This window comes from Pyricularia grisea, chromosome VI, assembly GCF_004355905.1.
Source record: "Pyricularia grisea strain NI907 chromosome VI, whole genome shotgun sequence".
Classification (NCBI taxonomy): Eukaryota; Fungi; Ascomycota; class Sordariomycetes; order Magnaporthales; family Pyriculariaceae; genus Pyricularia; species Pyricularia grisea.
Window position 1 is genome coordinate 157,700 of NC_044974.1, and position 24,106 is coordinate 181,805.

The window sequence follows — 24,106 nt, forward strand, 5'->3', positions numbered from 1 at the left end:
GAAGAAATAAAATACAGAAAATTAACAATATACAAAAGTATCGACAGCCAAGGTGATTATTTTTTTCAATTTGTAAAAGGTCGTTTTGTGTAATAAGTTAGGCGTTGTTAAACATCGTGAGTAGGGGGGGTTCGTTTTGGTAGTTTTGGGCGGCCATTCACCAACCAAATTTTGCGGTATGCCAGCGCAGCTAGCCTTTTTTTTTTTTTTTTTTTTTTTTTTTTTTTTTTTTTTTTTTGTACCCCACTTGCCGCCTTATCGTACTGAAGAATACCTTGAGCAGGCACTAGTTCTAGTTGATAGCCGTTCCTGGCGCCACCATACGGAAACGAACGTAATCTAGTTCTATACCCAGTTCTAGCGTTAAAAATTCCGACGTGCGGGCAGCTACTGTTTGCGATTTTCTTTGTTCGTAACATATCCCACTGGTGTACGTTCAATATGTGACTCGTGATACTAAAATTTTCCAAGTCAATCGAAAAGTTGAACTTACCCACAAAGTTTGGCAACGTTAAGGTTATATTCCATCTCTTCTCCTTTCTCTCTCTTTTTTCCTTCTCGGGACTGGTACCGGAGTAAGCTCGCCGTCTCCCTGTAAGAACGGACGACATTACGTGGGTAGCTAAATAAATTCCGATGGAACATTGTTATTATGCAGGATGCATCAGTACGTAAGCAAGCAAAGTTGAGAGCTTCAAGGCTTTACCCAATAGTGTGTACCATAGTACAGCCTCAATCTATTTTTACCTATAATTAGTATATACTTCAATAACTACTACATACTATGGTGTCAAGGGCAAGAATCACTCCCCTGGCTCTCTCGTCCAGTCATGTGGGCATTGTGGGCCTTGCCGACTTTGGTAATAGTTTTGGAGACAAAAGAATTTAGGTGCTTGATTCCTCCACCAAACAGTCATACTAACGCTGCGAAAGACCAACCACGTATACACGTACGGTGGCAGGGGAGCGAGTTTTTCGCCCATTACCATGCGATAGTACGTCTTTGTTTATCCTGTGCTAGGGTGTAGTAATCTTGGCTTGTAACCTTTGTACAAAGTAGGACCCTCCTTGGAGCCAAGGAGCTTCACTAATTTGATTAGTGAACGACTATCAGCCCAACAATGTGTACAGTCAAAACTACACAACTTTGCAGTTCGCACATGATGTTCTCATGTCCTGATCTTTAGCAGTAGTAGCTTTGCATACGTGGTTACACTAGATTTATACCCCGCTGCAATATGGTGGCAATGGTCCCCTGTACAAGGTAAGTTCCATTACTAGTATACTATGTATGGTTAAGAAACAATCGTCCAATGTATCACATAAAATTGTTATTGACCGACAAAGGTGAGAATCCCTTGTCAAATGAATGGGAATTCTTGAACCAGGTTTCGCCCGAGACGGGAAACTTACAAGAGAAGTTGACGTTGCCTTCACGTGCTTCCAGTGAATCCCTAGGCCTGGACTAGGCGAAAAAAATAAAAATAATCACGATAGATAAATTAAAGAAATTTTAAATAAGAAAGAAAGGCAAGTTTATAGACCGGCAGACTAAGATAAACAGTATATCATGCCCGAGAAAGCTGTTCATCAGATGATACGGCTCCTGGATCATAACCTTGCCTGCCGTGTGTGATGTAGGAATCATGACGACTACTACTCTGTGCGGGACGAACAAAAATAAGAAGAGATGGGGGGTGGGGGGGGATAAGGAAAAAGAAATGAGAGTCAAAATTACAGTCAGCTTCCAGCTGCGTGAATAGATAGGACCTGCCAGTTCCTGTAAGTTTCCTGCGCTGCTGTAAGAACAACTTAGCGGTCATTTGTTTTTATACGTTAACTTGCTTATGGATGCCACTTTTAGTTTTGGTGTTCAAGAACACAACAATCTGACCGAGGAAAAATCTACCCTGATCCCCTTGTGTCAGATTTGCGTTCAGGAGGGCGCCTATAATTTTTAAGATCAACCAGGTACGTTACCTACCTGATATTAGGCTTCTGTGCTCGACTGGACATCTTGGCTAAATCATCATCGACCATTAAAGCCAACAAACAGATTCTTCTTGGACAAACCCACCAGGGATGTATTTTAAATTCAATCCTAATGCGTGATATTATTGTACGGCTCAATCAGCTCATAACCACGGGCTGTCCGAGTAGCCAATGCTTGTCGAGTGCTGCTTCCCAAAATAACATCACCATAAAAATAGATCTTTGCATTCTTGGAACACGGCGGTTCGCCAAACCGCGGTGGGCTAAACGGTATTTGACTGGATGTAATATATTGACGATTAATCATATCAAATCACCACATATCCGCTGCTGCTTGGCCTCAATCTATATAAGTCCTATCACCGATTTCACGTCATTCTTTCAGCTTTAGCTTTTCGTTCCCGTACACATTTCGCCACTGAATTACCATTTTTGACAAAATGGTTCAACTTCGATCCGCTTTTACTTTTACGCTTTTGACGCTATCAAGCGTTGCAACAGCGACACCACCTACAACAGTTGCAACAGCACCACAACCACCACCAGATGCAACAGAACCACAACCAACAGATGCAACAGAACCACGACCAACAAATGATCCCTGGTATTTTTCAATGATCTTTTGGACGGTTTCCCTTGTAGAGCCTAGCGCAATGCAGCACAATCGCGGCCTAGACGTGCCGCGAGATCCGGGTTATATTTCGGCAACGAGTGAGTACGAAGAGGCTGAAAAGCTTGCCAGAGAGCTTAGGCCAGATGGCGAAAGGATTTGGATTTACCAAGTCGATAGAGACACGAAACAGAATTGGATAACTATAAAGAAAAGGAAGGCGATTTCGGGTAAGCAAAAGAATATTTGCGAACTTTACGGCGATAATGAATGGACCACCGATCGCAAAATTCATAAGTCGTGGATCACTTCATATCGGGGTATTGATAGGGACGGCGTCAGAAAATTCGAGCGCTTATTTGACAATTGGGGGGCCCATAGCTACAAGAGCCGGTGGAATCATGTTCGTATTCCCACATCCTTCTTATGTAGCTCCTCTGAAGGGCAAAGAACAAACACATATAACATGTGGGACATTACTAACGGAGTTTTGAGCATAGTAAGTTCTCAACAACAACACATATAGGTAACAAAGAAGTGGTCAGCACGTGAGATAACCATAGAGCGAGGGAGCGAGAAAGGAAAACCACAAAAGCTACTTACCATACGACTTTTTTTTTCCTTTTTCATTTTTCATTTTTCTTTTTTTTTTTTTCCATGGTTTTTTTTATCTTGGCATCCATTCGAACCCTTGCGATGCTAGCGCCTGACTTCCTGGTCAGAATGGTTAGCTACTTGACTTGATGATCTGGCAAAATAATAAACCATATATCAATCTATCGTTGAACTTTATCAGATCCGAACTTTTGCTCTTATCTTGAGATCTAAGGTACCTTACATTGTCTACTCCGTCGTGCCCTCCGACGTAAGGAAAAGTCCCATGTATACGAGTTCCTTGCCTTATTTGTCTGCAAGTAATATGAAACAACCACTTACATCTTCTGCCTTGATGCAATTCTTGTTCATGCACGAATCGCTCCCAGTCATTCCCAATGAGAGCAAAGCCTTCGTGATGAATGATGTCCCATAATGGGAATTTTCGACTTGTGTATATTCTATGTCTGAAACAATCTCCCCGATTTGACCTAGTACCGCTCATGACCCATGGCCAGGTCCCATATTAGCAACGTTTGCGCTAGGGCTATGGAACTAAGGTAACTAGCGCATGCTTCTCCTGCAGACCCCTCCATCTTTAAGACGTCGGCCAAAGCACACGCCCCCAGCTGTCCTCCATCCCTAGTAACACTACAATAAACTTGAAAGCAATTTTTTAGCGTGTCATGGAAAGGAAAAGCCAAAAAAAAGTCATCACAACAAGTGGGGGATGTATGGAATCTACTTTTATTCCCCCCCCCCCCCCCCCCCCCCCGCTAGCGTCCCATACTTTAACACCGGATTATAGGACCTTGTCACTTCTTACCACGTACAACATACTTCAGGCCAATCTTCGAGAACACAACCCGTTATTCCCTGCAGGGAGCTGCTTGTCCTCTACTCCGCGTTGCGAGAAAAGGTCAGGCTACAAGGATGTCAAGGTTCAACTCCGAGAAGGAAAAAAAAAACCCAAAGTATTGGTTTCATTCTATAAATCCCACAGCAACGGACCTAATTAATAATCCAGTGCTCGCCTCCCCAATCCGCCCGACGGCCCTGTGAAAGAAAGTAAACCCCGCCGGCGGAGCATGATATAGCGTCCAAACCAATACAACATGCTCGAGTCGGTCTCTCTCATATCAGATCGTTGGTCACAAAGAGTGTTTATAGAGAGAGACGCCGCTGTCAAAAAGTACTCCTCATCCTGCTCACCATAGCATGATCTTAGCAGGGACCCAAGCCCAACGCCAGACGCCGTACTCCCATCGTCTCCGCTCCCGTCAGCAATGAGCAGTACACCAACCAGCTACCCTGGCGCTGTTCCTCCCCCGCCGGGCGTCGTCGCTGATCCCCAGAATCGGGTGCAGGCCGGTGGTCGAGAAGCGGAGATGGCCGCTTTGATAGTCTTGTCATGTCTTGTACTCTTCTTTGGGATAGCCAGAGCGTGCGCGCAACGAAGAGTGGCTCTCAAAATCCATTTTGAGGACTGTGAGTCTTTGCCCATCTATACTTTTCCAAGACCATCGTGTGTTTCAACGGTAGTTGAGCCGCCAATGGAAAAATGGGCAAAACTTTTGAGTCGGAAGAACTGACCTGTCATGATATCTAGGTTCCTTTTATGCGGCAGGCGTGAGCTTTTTACACACCCGCGCATACAGGCACCCACATTCGTGAAGCCTAGGTGACTGAACATATATATGACCATGGCAGGTAATAGTTCTGCTCAACTTTGCCTCGGTCGGCGTATGTGAGTATTGTCATAATTCGCGTCAGCAACATGTTGCCGCGATAATGAGGCTCTCTAATCCCGACTGTGCATACTTACGACGGTGTATCCGCATCTAGTGCTCCATTATGGTATGGGATACCACCCGTGGGATCTATCTACTGAAGAGCTTATAGAATATCTCAAAGTCGGTCTTCACACCCTCTACTCGATATCAAAACAACATGCAAGACTGGCTCTCTTCCCGTACGGTAGTTGTGCTGACAAGCCAACCCGGGTTTTACAGTGGAGTTATCTCGGCGGCGTGGTATACACCCTTGCCGCGTATTTCACCAAAGTGACCCTCCTCCTTCTCATAGCCCGCCTTCTCTCGGTCAAGCGCCATGTGGTATTGGGCATATACGCCTTCATCCTCGCCGTCACGATCTACTGCTTCGTTGTGTTCCTGTTAAAGGCTTTCGCTTGTCAACCCGTTGCCGCACTTTGGGATTTCAGAATGCAGGCCGACTTTTGCGTTGACAAGCGCAAGGTCTACTTAAGCGAAACTGTCATCGACTTCGGCACAAATGTCGCAATCATGGTTGTTCCCATCCCGTTCATAACTCCGCTACGGACATCGCTGGCCGGGAAGATCAAGATCGGGACGCTGTTCGGAATCGGCGGGATTGGCATCTTTGTTGGCGCATACCGACTTTATGTGGTGATCCAATTCTTTACTGAGGTGGATGCGACCGGGAAAGCCATCCTACCGTGTACTCTCTCGTCCGTAACCCTCTATTCCCTAGGGAGTTCCAAAAGCAGCCCTCCATGTGATTTTGCTTCTGCCTCTTCCTTCCCAAAGCAGCATGCGATCACAAAAACACAAGGAAAAAAGCAAAAAAAAAAAAAAAAAAGAAAACAGAGGTGTGGCTCACTCTTTACTAACTCAGCGACAGGGTGCTGGAGCTGACCCTCGGCTTCATCTGCGCTTGCTTGCCTCCAATCAGTCTCCTGATAGAGAAATGCCGCAACTGCAAACGAGCCTCGCCCAAAACTCCCAGAGCCGGGCTGTACAAGAGAATGGGGCGGCATTCTGGCGGCTCCACCGCGCCCCTGACCACCGTAACCGCGGCCTCAGACCACACACCCCAGATGCGTCAGGATGACTGGGATGACCGCCACAGTCCTCAACAACAAGCCTCCACAGGCAGGACCGACGCAGACGTTGAACTAGACATTCTGCCGGGTAGCCCACCCCGGCAACCCGGTTCCAGTTCGTGGTCCTACCCGATAGCGACAGACACAGAAGCTACCGGCGGGACTGCAAATCGCAGCGCAGCTATCACTTACGCCGGCCAGCGGTTCCCTACGGATCAGCCGGAGCAGCTGCACAGTCGCTCGGCCCGGGCGATGCAGCAAACGACACCCTCGTTTTTGTCTACATCAGCCGTCGCGAATAGGTGGTTCTCCCCCTATAAAAGCAGCCAGAGAGCACCCCTATCCTCAGTAACATCGTCCGGGTCTATGGGCGGCATAATGCGCACCATCGAGATCACGCTCGAGACCTCGGAAGCTGACAAGCCCCAGGACGAAAAAGCTACTGGTGGTGATTCTACCGGCGGGCAAAGCAATAGTCGTGGAGTGCAGCCGCCTCTAGTAGCGATGACGCGAGCCGCAGCCGGGGAACGGGCCAGAACCATCCATGCTCGCATCTGGGATGGAAAATCACACGACCTTGGTACTCGAGCAATAGGATACACCTAATGAGGGGAGGCTTAAGGTTGGATTTTGCAATTTGCCTCAGCTCTGTATGATTTGGAACACGACCTAATTTAGGTAGCGAAGAATATATACACCGGCATCCCATGCTCGGTCACTGAAGAAACCGGCCGCCTGTCTCAAAGACCGGCCCGGCTGCAACAAGTTGTGCGAGCTTAAGGACAATTCCACGAACGTACTTGCTGCACCTTGAGTCATCTCGAAAACACAGGATTTCAACATAAGCAACCAGAGATAAATAACAGTAAGCAGTAAGGCGGTTCTCCTCTATAAGCTTGGCTAGAAACCTTGTGCCTGATATAACTCCTCAACACCGTACAGAAAATCGAAAAAAAGAAACCTGCAATCATGACTTATGCGGAGGAATCCGACATTGCACCGGAAGACAAAAAATCCAAAATAAAACAAATCCGCTGCGCTGTGGCAATCATCATTTCCTGCGATTGGCGGTACCGCATAAATATGAGTCGGTTGCTCTCAGGTGCCGCATGTCCAGCAAGAATATATATCCCTGCCCCATCGCTAGACAGCAACCGGGAATCGTGTGCTGTCACAGAATTGTAAAAATAGACCACAGACGTCCGTGGTGCTGAATATACTCAAGAGCGGCGTTGAGATACAGAAGATATCATTTCCTACTAGCCATACTGGATAAAGTCGCCGCGGCTTCAGCCTCCAGCAAAGCACGTCGTTCAGCCAACGCGTCGGAAGACACCGCTGACGAGACGTTACTGCCACTGAGTCCCCCTGGCTTGGGCCCCGAATAGAACTGTGCAGGCGAAAACGTTCGCGGAGTCAGGCCCGGTGATCTACGAAGGCCTACAAGGGACTGCGTAAGCCTGAATGGGTTGTTTCGTTGTGCTTGCTGGTGGAGTGCGCGTGGTGGCTGGGGAGAAGATGTGTATATATACGGTGAGGCCTGCGGGGTTGCTAGTGACTGAGTAAGCCAGGCTGGCGGCGGGGGTCGACTAGAATTAAATGGTAATGGCATTATGGTTGCCATTTTCTGCTGCTGTTCTTGTGATGAGCTTGGATGTACAACTGGTTGCGGTTCTGGTTGTCGTGGTGGGGGTTCAATGGGGGATGGAGCTGGCAACGATATGGGCCTGACACAGGAATGCGCAGGACTGCGCTTGCGATCCTCGTTCAGTTTCAACGGAGCAAGCCTAATTGCAGTATACTGTGGACTCTGCGAGGGATCACTTGTTGGGATGCTAGCCACTTCACTGCTCATGTTAGGACGTGGCAGAGGCCGAGGGCTAAACTCTGCTGCAGCAGCGGTTAAGTCGAGGCCACTGTTCTGCGTGTTCGGGGCTCCTTTGTGTAGTAGCTGTACTGCAGCTAATGTAGTAGCGGTGGCTATCGCATGAGCCTGTGCAAGATCTGGTGGCTTCTGCTTTGATGCTGCTCCTTTTTCAACCGTAGATTTTTGCTTCCGCGGAACTGAACCGACGGCAACACCATCGATCATCTTTGGCTTGCGTTTCCGCGGATTTGACTTGATTGCGGCCGCAACTCCATCCACAAGGTCAGTGATCTGGCCTTGTGGTGCTAGCTCTGCATTGGCCGCCAGTGCTGAAGTGCCGACGTCTTGTAGGCCTGAAGAGCTAGAACCGATCAATGGACTGGCAGTTGGTTTTACATCGACCTTGGGTGACTCGACCGGTGCCTGCGCTGTCAAATTCGACTTTCTCGAACGGGGTACTTTCTTGGGTGCGGCAAGTTTCGGCTTATGAACGCCCGGCAGCTTTTTGTTCTTCGGTGTCGGCTTATTTATTGCTGTGGGATCAAGGGGCCTGTGGAAAGGCCGTAGGTAGTTGTTTGGTCTGCCGCTAATCTGTGCCAGTTCTGCATATATGCACTGTAGAATGTAGGCAGGATCATTAGTTGCCTCTGGAAGGTCAGGCGTCCGTCGTGAAGGTTTCCTGGCCTTGTTCCTTTGTTTGTTCTGTTTCTTAGGCGGCCCCGAAATATTGATATTTTGTTCAACTCCTTCTCTGCTAGCATCTTTGATGTCTGTGGGTGGCACTGGGGCACAAGCCGTAAATCCCCCAGGAGCAGAAGAAGTCTCCTTTTCTCTATCTACCTGAAGCTCAGGAATAGGCGGTTCCTGTTGGATTAACAAAACCGCCTGTTGTTGCTCGCTTTTAGAGGTCTTGGGCTGCTGTTCGCTTGTCAATGTTTCCGGCTGATGCTTGCCTGTTGATGTTTCAAGATGTTGCTCGCTCGTGGATACATCCAGCTTTTGTTCACTCAACGAGGCATTTGGTTGTTGGTCGATCGCCGTGGCCTTCGGTTCCTGTTTCGTCGTTGGCGGTGTCGGTTGATCTTGGCTTGAGGTATTCTTGTTTAACACTGTTGTAGCCTTCTTCTTTTTAGACGGTTTCCCGGTGTCCAAAGCACTTTTCTCGGCGCGGCCTGAATTGCATTTCCCACCCTTTGGCTCAGCCTCCCTGGTTTTCAGATCTTCGACCCACGCGTCACAGTCCCACTCAACCCAGTAATCGAGAACATCCGCCCAGACGCTCTCGGAGGGCTTGGTCAAGTTGACAAACACCACTTTGCCACCCCTATTGTGAACTGATTTGGCAAATTCCCTAACGATGACCTTGAGCCCATGGACGCGTAAACTGGTGCCAAGGATCAGTAGCATGTCTGGATTCAGAGACAGGTCGTGTTGTATCAGCGGTGAGATGAGGTGCGCGTTTGGATGCTCCTCTCCGTACAGGACAATATCAGGCCTCAACTTGCCAACTCCAAGGGCACGCTTGCCCCTGTTCTCCCGAGCAGCGGTCGCCCCCTCACAGTGAGGGCATGCAGGCTGGTTTCCAGACAGAGTTGCCATCTCCAAGTCGTTCTCCCAGTCGCTAGTCTGGCCACATTGAAAACACCGGAGAGAATCCAACGAGCCATGCAGAAAGACACACTCCACCCCACCAGATGGTGGAGGCGCGACTGGCTTCGTTTCTTTACTTTCCAGGACTCCAGGGTCACTCGAACTTCTAGCTAGTGCCGCCGGCGCTGATGCCCGACTAGGACGAGCAAACCTGGCTCTGCTTCCTGGACCAAGCTTCAAACATGTTGACAAGCCAACCCTCTTTTCTATCTCGTCAATATTTTGGGTATAACAGCGAACGAGCTTTCCCTTATCTCGTAGATGGCTGATGAAATGATGTGTGCTTGTTGGCTTGGACTCTTTCGACTTGCGCTTCAGACTTGTCGTAAACTTGTAGAAGACAGATGTTCTAACAGGATCAGACCACACAGAAGCGTCAAACAAGTCTTTGCCCTTCATATTTGGCAAGCTGTTTCGATGGTTGGCCACTGACTGGGACTGGGGCTGGGATGAAGGTGGGGTATCCCCAGCCTCGGATGTCGTAGAACTCGTGTTCTCGGATGTGCTGTCCGAGAAAGGGTCAAAGAGTATGGGTGGCGGCGACGAGAGAGGAGATGAGTGTTCTTTCGGAGACCCTGGTGCGGAAAGGGAGGATGGTCTTCGTCCAGGCGTGCGGGACACTGGCCTTCCATTCGATGGACCACGCGGTTCGTTATCGCCTGCGATTGCGGGCAAGGACAAGGGCGAGCTGGGAAGAACCATTGGCGGATGGATACCATCAGAATGGCTTATAGTACTCCTACCGCCCACTGTATTAATTCCATCTGGAGTTTCGTCGACTTTGCTGACCGACATAGGCTCCTCGGTCGTCAATTCGGACATGCCTGTGGGGGGTACTGGATCCACGGATTCTTGCTCGGCACTCGTTGAATCGGCAGACAGTTTCCGTCGCTTTGCTGCGGGCTGATCGCTTTGCCTCTCATCACCCCCCGAGGACGTGTTTTTGGCTGCCTCATATTGTGCTTGTATCAGGGAGTAAAGGCCATTTCGAGAGCGAAAATCCTGGGGAATTGGATTAGCAACAAGACGCGCAACCAGACTTTCTGTCTTGAATCAAAGCCCACCACTCACTGGGATACCTGAATTGGTACTGATGCCTGCGCCGGTCACAACAACGACCTTTCGCGCTTTCCGGAGCGAATTTGAAATCGACTGAAGGTGTTCGACGACCTGGGCCGTTACGTGAATGGTGGGCATATTGCCGGCGCGCCGACGCGTGTGCTCATTGATGAGAGCGGGTCGACCGAAACCGAAGACTCCTTACTGGATATGAAAAATCAATTTTATTACAGAAGAGTTCACTGTATATGGCCCTGGGAGAAACGGAGTGCGTCTGTAGCGCCAATCGCTCGGGAAACGCGTTGTTGATGGAGGCTTCAGTCGTGGTGTAAGATCCGAACGCGTCTCGATTTGGTGTGGTTTAGACCCTGGTCGGTTTCGGGAGCTAGAGCTTCTTGTCCCGGGCTGCCTGAGGGGAAGCCGCCTGCACCGAGGGCCACCCTTGTACCCTGCCAAATCTGCAATTGGTGGCTGGTTCGATGATGTGGTATGGGGGGTAGTACCGTTCCTCTGTACGTCAATTGTGATCTCGATACCACCACTGGTGCCCTGGCTGTCGAGCCCTCAACTGAGTGGGTGAATTAACATTGAAAGGTGCAGTATCTCATGGTTTGATGGGAATCTCTGGTTTTTCTTTTAGGCTGGTGACATTGCTTGGACTTCCAGCTGGCAAGCTGATGAGGTAGAAATGCTTAGCTACCACCTAGGTAGGTAGGTAGGTCAGCAGAGGTGGCCCAGGCGGCTAGTTAGTGCCAAGCAGCGGGGCTATTTCTTTGCTGTGTGTGGCTTGGGACGGGACTTGACGAAAGAGTGGCTGTGCAGCCGGAGCAGCAGCTGTGACATCCAGAGCTCATCACGTGCGGCGGAAGTGTACCGCACTCGCACGTGTAGTAGAAGCGCCCAGGCCGGCCATGCGGGATCGATCTTGCATACCTAAGCAAGATTAGCAAGATTGCGCTAATTTTTTGAGTCAACCAAAATCGTTGGCAAATGTCTTTCACAACTGCGACCAACACAAAATCTCCCACACAGATTCCGTCGAATCAGGCCAATAATTAATGATGACTTACATTCTGAATAATGATAACATCTAGATCTGTACAGGCTTTCTGCGTCCGGTAACCTTGACTGAGCACGCAAGGGCAATAAAGAAGTTTGTAAACTTGTACAGAGTAATGCATTGCATTATTTCTCAAACCCTCAAGATAACTAATCGTGGCATCTCTGTAACTATAGACTTATTCCTCCTACGGTGTATCGTCATGATATGGTAGTAAATGTCGCGGGATGTTACACTTTGTGTCGGCGCTCGCTGACTCTTGACAGTCTCGCACTGACTCCGGTGGCTACGCAACAAAACGATTAAGGATAGCTTGTGGTGGTACCGTCCCGCCGGGTTTGCGAAATCCACCAACCTTTGATTTGATAATGGTGGAGTGGATGCAGTTCATCCCCAATTGAATCCATCCAGGGAAGGGGCAAAAGAAGGGGGAGTAGGAAGTAGGACAAAAAAAGAAAGAAAAAAGTTCAACTAAAAAAAGGGATTACAGCTTCTCAATGCGTGGACGCTCAAGTCAACAAACATCACTTACTATCATCGCCACTTCCAGTCGGAAATTCACGACTGATACGGCGAATGACAGCTGCTGACTGCTTTGCAAACTAGGTACATACCTACTGACTGGCACATGTCGCTCCCGTCATTTGGAGCAATCTGTCCATCGGTGTCACTAGGGGAAGTCACGGGCCTTGGATACCTTGACCATCCACACTGTTCAGTTCGAAGCTTCTTAGCGAATTGCACACGACTCGATCAAACCCCTCCCTGGTCTCAACCATGCGGAGGATGCTGAACACAAGAAAAATCCCTTGAAATGGGTTGGAGTCGGACAATTGTGATTGCCGTACAGCAATCGATAATATTATAGAGATCCGATCAAAACCTGATCGCTCAAAGGATCATCTCGTGGGGCCTTCGAGTCTGCGTTTGTAGGGAATCATTGTTCTAGAAATGAAAGTCGGGCTGCATACCTTGCCACCCCCAAGTGGTTTGCCAGTACCGGTAGTATAGTCGGGGTGGTTTGATCGCCCTTCAACCCCGAGTATCCACTATTACACCATTCTTTGCCTGGATTGACATGACACTTAACGATTTTAAACTTTGCATGAAACCGCGACAGGGAATCCTCTTTTTGGACGCGTCGGCCTCTCCCACAGCGGGTCCCCGGTTAGCTGCCATAGTACGGTTGCGTTGCCTATATTATAGGCACAATGTCATCCGTTCTCAACAGAAGTTTTCTGTCACTTCGTCATTCATTGTTCATCTCGTCTCTCTCTTTTACATCACTTTCATTTCAAACAACACACCCTTCGGCGGTGCTTGTATCATTCCTTTAAAGCAAACTACCAGCCCGGTTCTGGTATTTATTGTTCATTTTATTTTTATTTTTTTACACCATGCGCTCCTTCACCGTTGCATCTGCCATTTTGGGTGGCTTGTCGGCCACCTCGCCCGTGTACGGCCAGCAGTGTAAACTGCAGTTCGACGGAAGAATTCCCGAGAACTTTGAGCTTACAGGCTTTGACAGCTCAAACAACCTCTTCAGCTCTAGCAATGTTCTTGGCAAGGGTATGTTTATGTGGCCCGGATGCACAGCCTTGTGTCCATGACGCTTCAAGACAAACAAGCCTGCACATCTAGCTAACACCAACTAGGCCTTAAGTTTAGTGAACTGCTCCAGTTTCCCGCCAATGGGAATCAGACAAAGACACTCGTGAGTCTTCTGACAGAGTCTTTGTTGCAACTTGACAAATTTTTCGAGACGCATCAGTTTATTAATATCGGTTATCATGTTTAGTTCGACACTGCCGGGAAAACCAAGCCTCTCGAGGTCACCATCAAGTACTTCACCCCACCCGGCATCCCGTCGTTGATCGCCCTTGGCGCGCTTGGCAGGCTGGCACAGATCACTAACATATCTCTCCACCAACAGCGACAAGTCCATCTTTGTCCCCAACCCTGATACGGTACAGAATGGATTCCGACGTACCGAACTGCTCATCGCCAGCAACAATGGCACCGACGATTCGACCAAGGGTGTCAAGACCCTCCACTTCAGCGTGGCCAAGGACGCCAAGAGGCCGTTGAACCTTACCCACGAGTACCAGCTCGTGTTCCTCGAGGACAACAAATTCAGCACCAACCAGATTGTTGTCAAGACCGGCACCATCGCGGGCCAGACCAGCAACAACACTAACACCCTCAATGTGTTTGGCAACGTCAACGCTAGCCCGCCCAAGCTGCTGTTCAGCACCCCCTTTGCTGCAGAGGGCTTCCACAACTTTGCCATAAAGATGGACTTTGACAAGAAGTACGCCATACTCCCTATAGACGATGTGTGCTGCAACCGCCATGTGACAGTGATACTAACTTGGATGCCTAAATAACAGCACCACCCAAGTCTTCTTCTCCAAGGGCAGCGAGGCCCTCAAGGCCGTCAGCAAGGAGGAGTCCAACGACGTCAGCGGTGGAGGCCAGTTCCACTTTGGCATTCTCAAGAAGGGTGTCGGCAACGCCAAGGACATTATCCGCGACGGTATCCAGGAGGCCAACATCAACGAGGGCCTTATCTACTCAGGAATCTTCATGGAGGATAGCGCCGACGGATGCGTCAGCTTGTCTACCAAAACTAAAGCCCAGGCTGCCAAGGCTGGAGGAGGCAAGGCTGGCAACAAGACGGCGCGCGCGATTTAAGGTTGAGTGTTGCACATCCGTTCGTTTCTCCCCTAGCTACCCCCATCTGCTGCGCAAATAGGCTGCTAGAAACGAGGTCTGGAACCCATGGCAAAACCATTCGTGTCGAGTCTATCTGTTTTTCACAGGTTGGTATTTGGGGGTCGGGGAGGTGGTGATGAGCCAGGCTTGCCAATATGGTGTCAAACGTCCAGGACAATGCAAACAAGCTTTACGCGAGCCCTCCTGATGCATGTAATAGAGAGAAAGTGTAATTAATTGAAACTGTTTTACAATTTTCCTGCAGCGGAATGCGCCCTTGATTCTGCCGCCCATGCTTGCTCCCTTATACTATGTACACAGATTTCAACTCCCCGAGATTTCTGTCAAATTGTGGTTCATCCCATCAACTGAATCAATCCATGCACATTCAGGGTTCGTATCGTGACTTGTCTGCAGGTCAATACGACACTGAGTAAGTATATAACTGCCCATGGAACTCGGGCAACCCCACTGCCCTAAAACTCCATCCATCAATCTGGAACGAGCGCCAAGCCTAGACAAAAGCTTCAACGAAGAGCAACTAAAAACTTGTCAAAATTATTGGGAGTACCAACACCAGTGATCAGGTCATAACCCTCGGCGGCGGGCCATCCTGGGACCGTCATCCCGACTCCGGTCGTGTCGTTCTGGAAAAAGCAACCCTTGGACCTCCCCTGGGTCACATCGACGACGGCCGAGCCCCGGAACCGCGCCGAGTACAGCGCCGGGTTGAGCCAGCCCGTGCTGTTGGCTCCTGATCGTAACAGTGCATCGTTGACCAGCGCCACCATGGCCGCGACGACCGGCGTCGACGCCGATGTGCCTATGACGTTGGCGTCCCTCCCATCCCGCCGCACGACAAACTCGGCCCCGACCGCCGAGATATCGGGAGTGGCCCGCCCGCCCGCGTCGTACATGTCCTCGCCTGGGCTCTTGCCGTCCGACACCTCCCCGCTCTTCAGTTTGGTCACGTAGCCCCTCGCCGCCTCGGCCTGCCACTCGGGCTGGGCAAAGTAGTTACTGAAGCCGCCAGCGCTGAAGAAGGCGCCGGTCACGGGCGGGCCCTGGTTGTCGGTGGCGCCCACGGCCGTGACCCAGGGGCAGGATGCCGGGAAGGTTGGGATCGTAGCGCGGCGGCGGTTGCCGGCCGGCCCGTCGGGGAGCGAGCACCGCGACCGGCCTATGCCTGTGCTACCGCCGTCGCCCGACGCAGCGAGGACGGAGACGCCGCGGGAGGCGAGCTGGGCGAACATTCCGCAGACGCGCTCGGCGTAGGGACGCGGCACGGTGTGCTCGTCGTCGGCATAGGAGATGCTGACGACGTGGGGGATTTGATCATCGGGTTGGGCGAGCAGATGTTCTAGGAACTCAAGGTAGGGCTCGTTGTCGGCCTTGTCGTCCGGCAGGGGGTTGCCGTTGCCGTCGAGCTTGCCGCCCCGCCCGCCGGTCAGAACGTAGCTGACCTGTGTTGGGTAGGCGAGGGCAAGGGCGTACTGTATGTCTAACGCGGCCTCGGAGCCCGGATGGGAGGGATCGTTGGTGGCGTTGTTGGCGAAGGCGATGGAGGCCGTATAGTTTGCGGGAATGTTCCTGGCATATGTCCGCATCCACGAATCGACATCGCTTGGGCTGACATACTGATCCAGAAAGCCGGCGATGGCCATCCGGGCGGGCGATGGTTTATCGTCTTTGCGGTTGACTGGAGGGGTGTAATTGATGCCATAAAGCGCACGGAGGCAAGACGGCTGCACGCCACTGCTGCATTGATTTGCACCTCCCGCCGCCGCCCCCTTATCTTTGTCCTGGGGTTGTAATATGGGACGCAGACTCGCCGGTGTCATGAAATGGGCCAGAGGATGGATAAAGTCGATGCTCGACTCCAGGTTAGCAGGGATGCTGTATCTGGGAGCGCGGAGGACGGCGGTTTCGTTGACGCCATCATATGTAAAGTAACCCAGGTCCGCTTGGAGGATGGTCTTGACTTGTCCTGCCGTCGCAGTGAAGCCGATCCAGCCAGCAGCATCACTATTCCTTTCAACACGCCTCACGTCGTTTTCTTCCAACCATCTCACGACTGCATCTGCGGCTCCCGGAGCTGGTGACTGATACGTTGCAACCTCGGCTCGGGTCAAATGGTGTCGATATTGCGGGTGGGATGGGTCTGTGCTAATTTCGAGCAGTCTAACCTCAAGCTCTTTTGCTCGCGGTTGTTTGAGAGCGATCCGGAGGTCGATCTTGTCGCTTTCGGCTGCTGGACGGGATAACCTCCAGTTTTCCGGTAGGTTGGATGTCGATTCCAAGACAACTCGTCCGGGTTCTTGTGCTGCTACTGCGGTGCCGCCCAAGGCTAGCAGTAGGATGATTGGGCAAAGTACCATCCCCGCAAATAGCCCTGTGCGTTGATCCAGCGGCACCACGACGCAGCGGGGAGCATGAGGGAAAGGAAGAAAGAACGAAGGGCAGGATAGGATGCAGAACTACTTGATTAAAAGAAGAAGAACCAAAAAAAAACCAGAGGCAAAACAGGACGGACACTAGGCCAGACAAAGAACAATTTTACAAAATATGAGAAAATACCGAGAGTGCAGCGTAAAATCGTGCTGTCCAAGTCCTGGTTCACAAACTTGTTTGACGTCGATCATCCGTCTTCCTAAGAGGTCCCACCGGACCGTGCATCATGGTGCATTCGGATACAAAGTGAGATGCGAGAAACCGACAAACACTTGGTCAATACCAGCCTACTAACCAGCAATATCAGACGAAAAGGAGAACAAACCCTCTGACGATGGTTCGTTTGTTTTACCATGAACGGATTGCAGCATGACACACCTAGTCTGTGTCAGAGGTTGATACTACGCGCAATCGGCTGGCTTTGGGTTTATCTGAGGCATACCGTCATCTGAATGTCGATGCAAGGTACTTCGTACATGAAGAGGAAGGAAGCACATTGGGTACCTACATGATTTGGAACAGGGAGAGAGAGAGAGAGAGAGAGAGAGAGAGAGAGAGAAGTAACAAGAACCACTGAATCGCCGAGTCCAAGTCACTAAATAGGACCGTACCACAAAGCAAATACATGACTGCTTCATGGAGTTAGGTTCAGCCTCGGATGCCAATATCAAAATCGCAGGGCCATTTCTTTCTTCTCAACGGACGGATCCAACCTGTTTTATTCCGGATAAACCTTCAATAGATCTCGCTCAAAATCAAAATCCGATTTCTTCAACTGTATTTGTTGCCAAAATCAGTTAGCCAAGCCGTTTGCTTCGCCAGCAGTTTTAACCTCAAGCCCATCTATACCCTCACCACGGCACTGTGATTTTTCTGCCCTTCACGGCTCGCCTGGATCCCAACCTTTCCGGCGGCACTGCTGTCAGCCTACCTCTCCGTCGTCGAAATGACGTGCACAGCAAGTCGGGCTGCGACGTCCAGCGAGCTGGTATAGTTGCACGACTCCCCGGATCCGCTGGTCCAGTAACGAAACACGCTGGGGAAATCGCCCATACTCAAGCCCATGTGCGGTGTGAGGAAATCATTGGCTGTCCAACAAGCACTCGCCTAGACTACGACCATTGCTACCTTCAACGGTGGCTTCCACTCGTTCGTCAGCTTTGAGATTTAAACCGCTGGCGAAGCCCGTCGCCACAATGAGCATGTCGACTTGGAGCTTTTTGTCGTTGACGATAATGCCGTCGTCTGCATAATCCTCTATACCTTTTTCCTCCGTGCCAATCAGCACGATTTTATCGCGATTGAAGGCAGGGAGATAATCGTCGTGTAACATCGGTTTTTTGCACCACGATGGACACCACGGCTTGAGCATTTCGCTTTTTTCGGGGTCCTTCACTACCGTTTGTATGTGTTCGTGCACATAATTAGTCCTCTCGACATCTCGTTGTAACACTTCGTCGATGTGCTCGGCGCTCTTGTCCGGCTATATGAAGCCCTTGCCACGACTGCCAATCAGGCCTGGTGTTGCGGGAGTATGCGTCCAGGCGTCGTCCACGATATCTGTATCAGCGTACAGCATCTCGCTCAAGATGTGCTGACTGAAGCCAAGTACCCATGTCTGCTACCTCCACTTCCTGTATGCCACTTTTTTTTCCAGATCTCCGGACCCGCCTGTTGCTGACCCCGTGCAACCACATACGACGGCGCGCGCTAAACGACGTACAAGTGCTTGGCCCATTTGGCCGCCGCCAGCACTTCCTGAGTCCCGACCATTTTCTTGTAGTCCCAACCCAACGTGCGGATAACCTTGACCTTGCCCGCCGCTATACATTCGCCCAAGCCGGGCAGGCGCGAAACCTTGGGCATGTGGAAAACCTCAGTAGCGAAGAGCACGAACTGCGCCTTGACAGTAATGCTCCGCTTGCCGTGCTTCGGCCCCAGGTCCTGCGTCATCGACACCACCCACCGCCCGGACTCCTTGTCCAATGTCTGGCTGTCAGCTTTGGTCCCCAAGAGCGCTCTGTTATACAACCCTATGCGCCTCTCCATACGATTAATCTAGCTCCAGGTCTCCTCCCTACAAGAATACCGGTGCTTTGGCCGTCAGACTCCTAAAACAGCGGCATGGCCCCCGAAGTCGCATATCGAATCATGATAGCGGTCCCGGCACCAGGCGCCCGCCGAAACCGCCGCCGCTGTCCACAATACACAACCCGTAGAATGAAAATTTGGGCTTTAAGTATGTGGTAGCTCTTTATGATGCCGTCATGGCCGTCCGCGAGACGGGCAACTTTATCTCTCCTCTGTCCACCACCGGGGTTCGCGGGCTAGGATGGTATTGTAGTTGATCTATTGCATCTCAGACCGGAGGCGCTGGCGCGATTCGCCTTGAACTTTCTCTTTTAGTTCCTCTACGGCCATGGTGTGTTTTGTGTCTGTATCTATGGGCTGATGTATTTTCAGGAGATCTCAATTTCTCTGAATCATGAGACTGTTTGGATGATAAAGGGATGAAATGGCGTTTTAAAGTTACTCATGATCTCGTGTTTGTGCTCGCTGTTACTTCTCAGTATGCCATTGCTGTGCCAAATATATCAAACGGATCCGGTCACATCGTTTAGGTGTATTATATGAGCGGATTGCCAAACAGCGATGGATTAGCTAAAGGGGCACCCGCTTTTGACCGACACAACCATTCAAAGATAAAAAATACGAAGCTTACTCTATCTGGAAAGACTGTATGAACATTGTACTATTGATAGTGCGAGCAGCTATGTATACCTCGACTAGCCACAAGTATAGAAGAGACTGTCTATTTCCCACCAGATAATTCAAATTGAGGATGGTTTGCCCTCGTTCTTATGCTACAGGACACCAAGGCCGAAGGCTGCATACTGGAGAGCATACCTGCTAGATTTCTTTGCTTGGAGAATAGGAAAAAAAAAGACTTGTTAAAATCAAGGCTTGGTTGAAAAAGGACGAAAAAATCATACAAATTCAGAGAGGCATTGGTCTCAAGAACAATTGAGTATGACTTCAAAAGGTCCGGAAGCAATGCTATCGAACGTTCTTTCGGCAACTCCGTTTCTGTCCCTATCATGGGCCTTTTTTGTCTTTTGAAGTTGTTGGGCGGCAGCTCCGGGGCACAACGAGAACAATACTAAGTGCCACCACACCCAAGTCCCCCCCTCGTGGCTTTGTCCGACCAAGTGACAAAAGCAGCGTCTTACAATATCCTGTTAGTATTGTGCACGCCATAAGCGGCAATCACACAAAAGAATTCGATTGACGAAATTGGAAAAGGGGACTCCGAAGAGAAAGGAGCTGATGGCTTGGCTCTCATCAAGGATGACCGACTCTATGGGCGTTATTGCTTTATATAATCCCCGGGCTTATTCCTGGTCAAAGGGTGCTCGAGAAGGTCATGAATTCCGTCATTCAAAGCTTCAAACAAAAGCCACATATTCACCAAAAGCAATACAGAATACATTCATGATGCGTGCATCGACAACCTATACGAGCCTCCTCTGGTTCATATCCGGGACCACGGCCGCCATACTTCCAGAATACCTCTTACCTCCTATCATTGGCGACCTCATGAACGATGACAAGTCACAACCAGGAGCTCCACAGACCCCAGAGCTGCTCCAAGGATCACCGTATTGCGTCCAAGTAAGTCTGATCCCGTGTCAATTTGTCTTGTTTGGATACTTTTCTCTGTCTTTTTCATCTTCACAAAGCTAACGTGATATCAAAAACCGCCAGGCTTACGAAATCAACGCAGGAGACACCTGCTTCAGCATCGCCAAGCAGCACGGCCTCGCCACTGAGCAGGTCACGATCTGGTCGCCCGTGGTTCGCGACAACGGTTGCGACTCCCTCCCCGTCGGCGGCCGCGTCTGTGTGGCCGTGGCCAACGAGCCCGAGGCTCTCAGGTGGACCCCTGAGAAGCAGGCCTCGGCGAACGAGGCGGCCCGAAAGCAGATGGAGGAGGAGGAGAAGAAGAAAAAGGAGGAGGAGGAGGCCAAGAAAAAGCAGGAAGAGGAGGAGCGTAAGAAAAAGGAAGAAGAGGACAGGAAGAAGAAGGAAGAAGACGAAAAGAAGAACAAGGCCGAGGAGCTTGAGAAGAAAAAGATACCCATGTGGCGAGATGGCACGGTCAAGTGGCCCGACACAAAGGACGGCAAGTATCCGTATGTCTTTTATGGCCGCGGCTCAGTGGCCTGGAGCAACAAGTGGGGTTATACCAAGTACTTCATGGATCAGCCTAACCAGTATAAGCAGGTGTATATCACCGACTACTGGTGAGTATCCCCATTTCCTTTTGGTTCTACCCTCTTGCTTGGATAGATTGCTAACTTCTTGAATTTTCAACGTAGTGATGATCGTTGTACGTTCTGGACTTTGGAAGAGATCAAGGAGCCGATGGGCGAAAGGTTCACTCCAGGAAAGTGGCGTGAGAGAGCCATGGGCGCGCCGTAGAGCGCTATGTTCTCGCCCGGTTTGATATTCGTTTTGGTCTTGTGCGTCAACTGCTTTGCTTTGTTGTTGCCTTTTGAACCCCTCAGTCTTCTTGATGGACATAGATAATCTCGTGGTGGTGCCGTAGTGTAAAGATTGATATTAATATTAAGGCGTATTTTAAGATTGTATCCCTTCTTCCGTCTAACCCTGTTTTTCTATACAAATCGCCAGACCTTGTTTTGCTATAACGATAACGACATCAAACTCCGCCTCTATAGCTTACATATCCGACATGCTTCGTCAAACATCACACATCCCGACTACTGAGTCTCAATACCTTCTCATCCCATACATCGCTCTCCCTTGTCGGCCGTAGATACTGTGAGATTCTCCTGCCAAGACCACGCCCACCTCGTCTGTTCTCCGCTGCCTTCTCCTTCTGTCCAAACACGTTGCTGCTGCTGCCACCTAGACTGGATCTTTCCTTGCCAGCTCCGCCATGGTGATGCGGCTGCTGGACCTGGGCGGTAGGCTGAGCTCCTCCTGACCGATTCCATCTGGGTTCGTCCTCGTGGAGTGCTGTGTTGGTCGTATACACGACTTGTCCGTCCGGGGTGGCTAGCTTGCGCCACATTTGCTCATGCTGTCTCTGATGCTTCTGCGCAGCTTGCTCTAGAAAGAGCTGATAGTCACTGGAGATTTTCTCCCGTGGGCTGGTGGTTGGAGTCGATATTCTGGCATTGATCTCCTTGCGGGGTGTCTCTATGACGATGGCTTGCTTGTTGTTTGATGATTCTTTTTCACACGCAAGGACGTGTTTTGAACGGGACTGTGATGGGGATGAATGCATGACGTCGTCGAGCGTTGTGTATCGCTGCGCGTCTCTTGGCGACGTGGTTGAGAGGGGCGACACAATACCCGAATCATATCGACACAACGAGTACTCGGTAGAAGCTGGACTCGGGGAGTCACCTGACCTGGTTTGTAAATCTGGAGTGCATGGGCGAGTATGTTGTTCATTTGCGAATGGTGTAATTTTTTCGGTTTGATTATGCGGATAGACAGTATGCTTGCGAGCAATAGTTTTTGTCGGTTCGTCTTCGACGATCTGGTCGGCGATGGACCAGAGCTTTGTTGGGTTGTCGGCCAATAGTGCCTGTCTGCCATCTGTCTCCCCTATGCTCCTACTGCTGAGTGATCCACCCACGGTTGTGCTTTCGCGACTTCGTGGGTTTACACGAATACGTGAAAAGTCCGATGCGGCATGTTTTGGAACATATGGTACAGATTTACCAGTCGGATGCTCAATGTGTTGGGAGTTTAGTGCTTGAACAGATGGCCTGGGGCGGAGAACCCTTAGGCGATCTATCATACTTGACTTCTTCCTCAATGGTGGGGGAGGATTTGGTGGATGCATCGCCGTGGAGGTGTCCCAATTTCCGACTAGAGGTTGATGATTCTGCATGGTTCCAAGACGATGAACTGGATCTGAATGCGAAACTTCAGTTCTTTCGGCTTCTTCTTCGATGCAGTCGTTGAGTACTATATATTCTTCTTCAGTCGTGGATGTGGTGGAAAACCTTGGCATGGGTGCTTTTCTGGAACGTCGAAGCAAGCGTCGCAAACCAAAAATCCCCGGCTTGGCAGGAATTGATGTCTGGTCGTTTATAACGTCAGGCTGTCGACCAGTTGCAGTTTTAGACGCAAGTCTCTGCGATTCTTTTGCAGAGAAATTGGTGTCAATTCTGAGTTTTGGTTTGCTGGTGGTGGAAGGAGAAGAGTAGGAACTTCCATCCAGCCGGGTCATCGCGTGGTTTTCTTGCTGCAGTTTTCCCCCACTAGCCACACCAGGACGTGCGTCTTGAGCGGCATATTGCCGATCGTCGGGGAGCGGCGGCAATGGCGAACTCACTGCCGGGGTGAACAAGTTCCCGTGCCACGAGAGACGGCTCCTCATTTGTCGCAGATGCGAGTGATGCTGACGGGTGGGTGGTTGCGGCTCACTCGTCAGCAAGGTGACATCGGTCTGATCAAGCTGATATTTTTTAGAGCTGAAGAAGACGGCATCACCCCCGTCTTCCTGGTTGGCCATGCCGTACCCTGGTATCCAGCAGTAAACTAGTGATATACCTGGTCAAAGGCTTGGTTGGTTGGTTGCTTTTAAATCATGAACTAGGAGTGGATTCCGCTGAACAAGTCTAGACCTATTTACCTAAGGTAGGTAGGAACGAGCTGAAAAGGAAATTTTTCCAATCGTCAAGTTGCCGGGGTGTTGGTCAGTCAGTCAATCGTATGCGACTTGTCGAATGCCACCATATTGATTGGGCTTTTGGAATGTGTGAGTTGTTTTGTCCAAGGGTACCGCCGCATGCGGCGGGGTCGCTTTGTGCAGGTAAAGAAAAGCATGGCGGCGCCAGCCCTTATTATTGATGGAATGGAATGGACTGACCATTGGTTTTAGACGGACATTGGGGGTTGGCATGGACAATAAAACAAGGCGCGGACCACCCGTGATTGCATTGGCGACAGGGGAGAACAGGGAGAAAAAAACACCCAATACGAGGGATCAATTACTTTAGTCTTGACTACTCGCTCGTTGTATGGCAGTAGTGAAACCAGATCTTATAATTCAATCTTTCCCTGTCGGGGTGATTTACCGCTTGGATGGAGCTGGTTGGTGTCTCTGTCCAGCAAACAGATCAGGAATGCAATCCCTTGCCCACGCACCTATGTAAGAAGTTGAAGATGATGAAACAAAGCAAAAAAAAAAAAAAAAAAAAA

At 50.2% G+C, this 24,106-nt stretch overlaps 9 protein-coding genes across 9 annotated transcripts; 4 read left to right on the plus strand and 5 right to left on the minus strand.

Annotated features, from left to right (window-relative positions):
• Positions 1–5,055: 5,055 nt before the first annotated feature.
• Positions 5,056–6,665, plus strand: PgNI_11156 (uncharacterized protein; the record flags this gene model as incomplete). The annotated part of the gene is made up of 2 exons (XM_031131129.1): positions 5,056–5,684; positions 5,858–6,665. 2 exons carry the CDS (start codon positions 5,056–5,058, stop codon positions 6,663–6,665), a joined length of 1,437 nt encoding a protein of 478 aa, XP_030976738.1.
• Positions 6,666–7,308: 643 nt separating this feature from the next.
• Positions 7,309–10,837, minus strand: PgNI_11157 (uncharacterized protein; the record flags this gene model as incomplete). Its single annotated transcript, XM_031131130.1, has 2 exons — positions 10,648–10,837; positions 7,309–10,578 (listed from the first exon to the last, which is right to left on the minus strand). Exons 1-2 carry the CDS (start codon positions 10,771–10,773, stop codon positions 7,309–7,311), a joined length of 3,396 nt encoding a protein of 1,131 aa, XP_030976737.1. The 5' UTR covers positions 10,774–10,837.
• Positions 10,838–12,951: 2,114 nt separating this feature from the next.
• On the plus strand, positions 12,952–14,664 carry PgNI_11158 (uncharacterized protein). Its single transcript, XM_031131131.1, has 5 exons — positions 12,952–13,264; positions 13,351–13,409; positions 13,494–13,564; positions 13,629–14,006; positions 14,086–14,664. The coding sequence occupies exons 1-5, from the start codon at positions 13,093–13,095 to the stop codon at positions 14,387–14,389; spliced, it is 984 nt and encodes a 327-aa protein (XP_030976736.1). The 5' UTR covers positions 12,952–13,092; the 3' UTR covers positions 14,390–14,664.
• A 273-nt stretch (positions 14,665–14,937) lies between these two features.
• PgNI_11159 (uncharacterized protein) lies at positions 14,938–16,788 on the minus strand (the record flags this gene model as incomplete). Its single annotated transcript, XM_031131132.1, has 1 exon — positions 14,938–16,788. The coding sequence occupies one exon, from the start codon at positions 16,786–16,788 to the stop codon at positions 14,938–14,940; it is 1,851 nt and encodes a 616-aa protein (XP_030976735.1).
• Positions 16,789–17,788: 1,000 nt separating this feature from the next.
• Positions 17,789–18,194, minus strand: PgNI_11160 (uncharacterized protein; the record flags this gene model as incomplete). Its single annotated transcript, XM_031131133.1, has 2 exons — positions 17,789–17,949; positions 18,035–18,194. 2 exons carry the CDS (start codon positions 18,192–18,194, stop codon positions 17,789–17,791), a joined length of 321 nt encoding a protein of 106 aa, XP_030976805.1.
• Positions 18,195–18,344: 150 nt separating this feature from the next.
• Positions 18,345–18,910, minus strand: PgNI_11161 (uncharacterized protein; the record flags this gene model as incomplete). Its single annotated transcript, XM_031131134.1, has 2 exons — positions 18,345–18,459; positions 18,585–18,910. 2 exons carry the CDS (start codon positions 18,908–18,910, stop codon positions 18,345–18,347), a joined length of 441 nt encoding a protein of 146 aa, XP_030976959.1.
• Positions 18,911–20,356: 1,446 nt separating this feature from the next.
• Positions 20,357–21,343, plus strand: PgNI_11162 (uncharacterized protein; the record flags this gene model as incomplete). The annotated part of the gene is made up of 3 exons (XM_031131135.1): positions 20,357–20,533; positions 20,627–21,165; positions 21,241–21,343. The coding sequence occupies 3 exons, from the start codon at positions 20,357–20,359 to the stop codon at positions 21,341–21,343; spliced, it is 819 nt and encodes a 272-aa protein (XP_030976957.1).
• A 289-nt stretch (positions 21,344–21,632) lies between these two features.
• Positions 21,633–22,790, minus strand: PgNI_11163 (uncharacterized protein; the record flags this gene model as incomplete). The annotated part of the gene is made up of 1 exon (XM_031131136.1): positions 21,633–22,790. The coding sequence occupies one exon, from the start codon at positions 22,788–22,790 to the stop codon at positions 21,633–21,635; it is 1,158 nt and encodes a 385-aa protein (XP_030976958.1).
• Positions 22,791–23,599: 809 nt separating this feature from the next.
• PgNI_11164 (uncharacterized protein) lies at positions 23,600–24,042 on the plus strand. Its single transcript, XM_031131137.1, has 2 exons — positions 23,600–23,717; positions 23,787–24,042. Exons 1-2 carry the CDS (start codon positions 23,618–23,620, stop codon positions 23,837–23,839), a joined length of 153 nt encoding a protein of 50 aa, XP_030976955.1. The 5' UTR covers positions 23,600–23,617; the 3' UTR covers positions 23,840–24,042.
• The last annotated feature ends 64 nt before the right edge of the window (positions 24,043–24,106 follow it).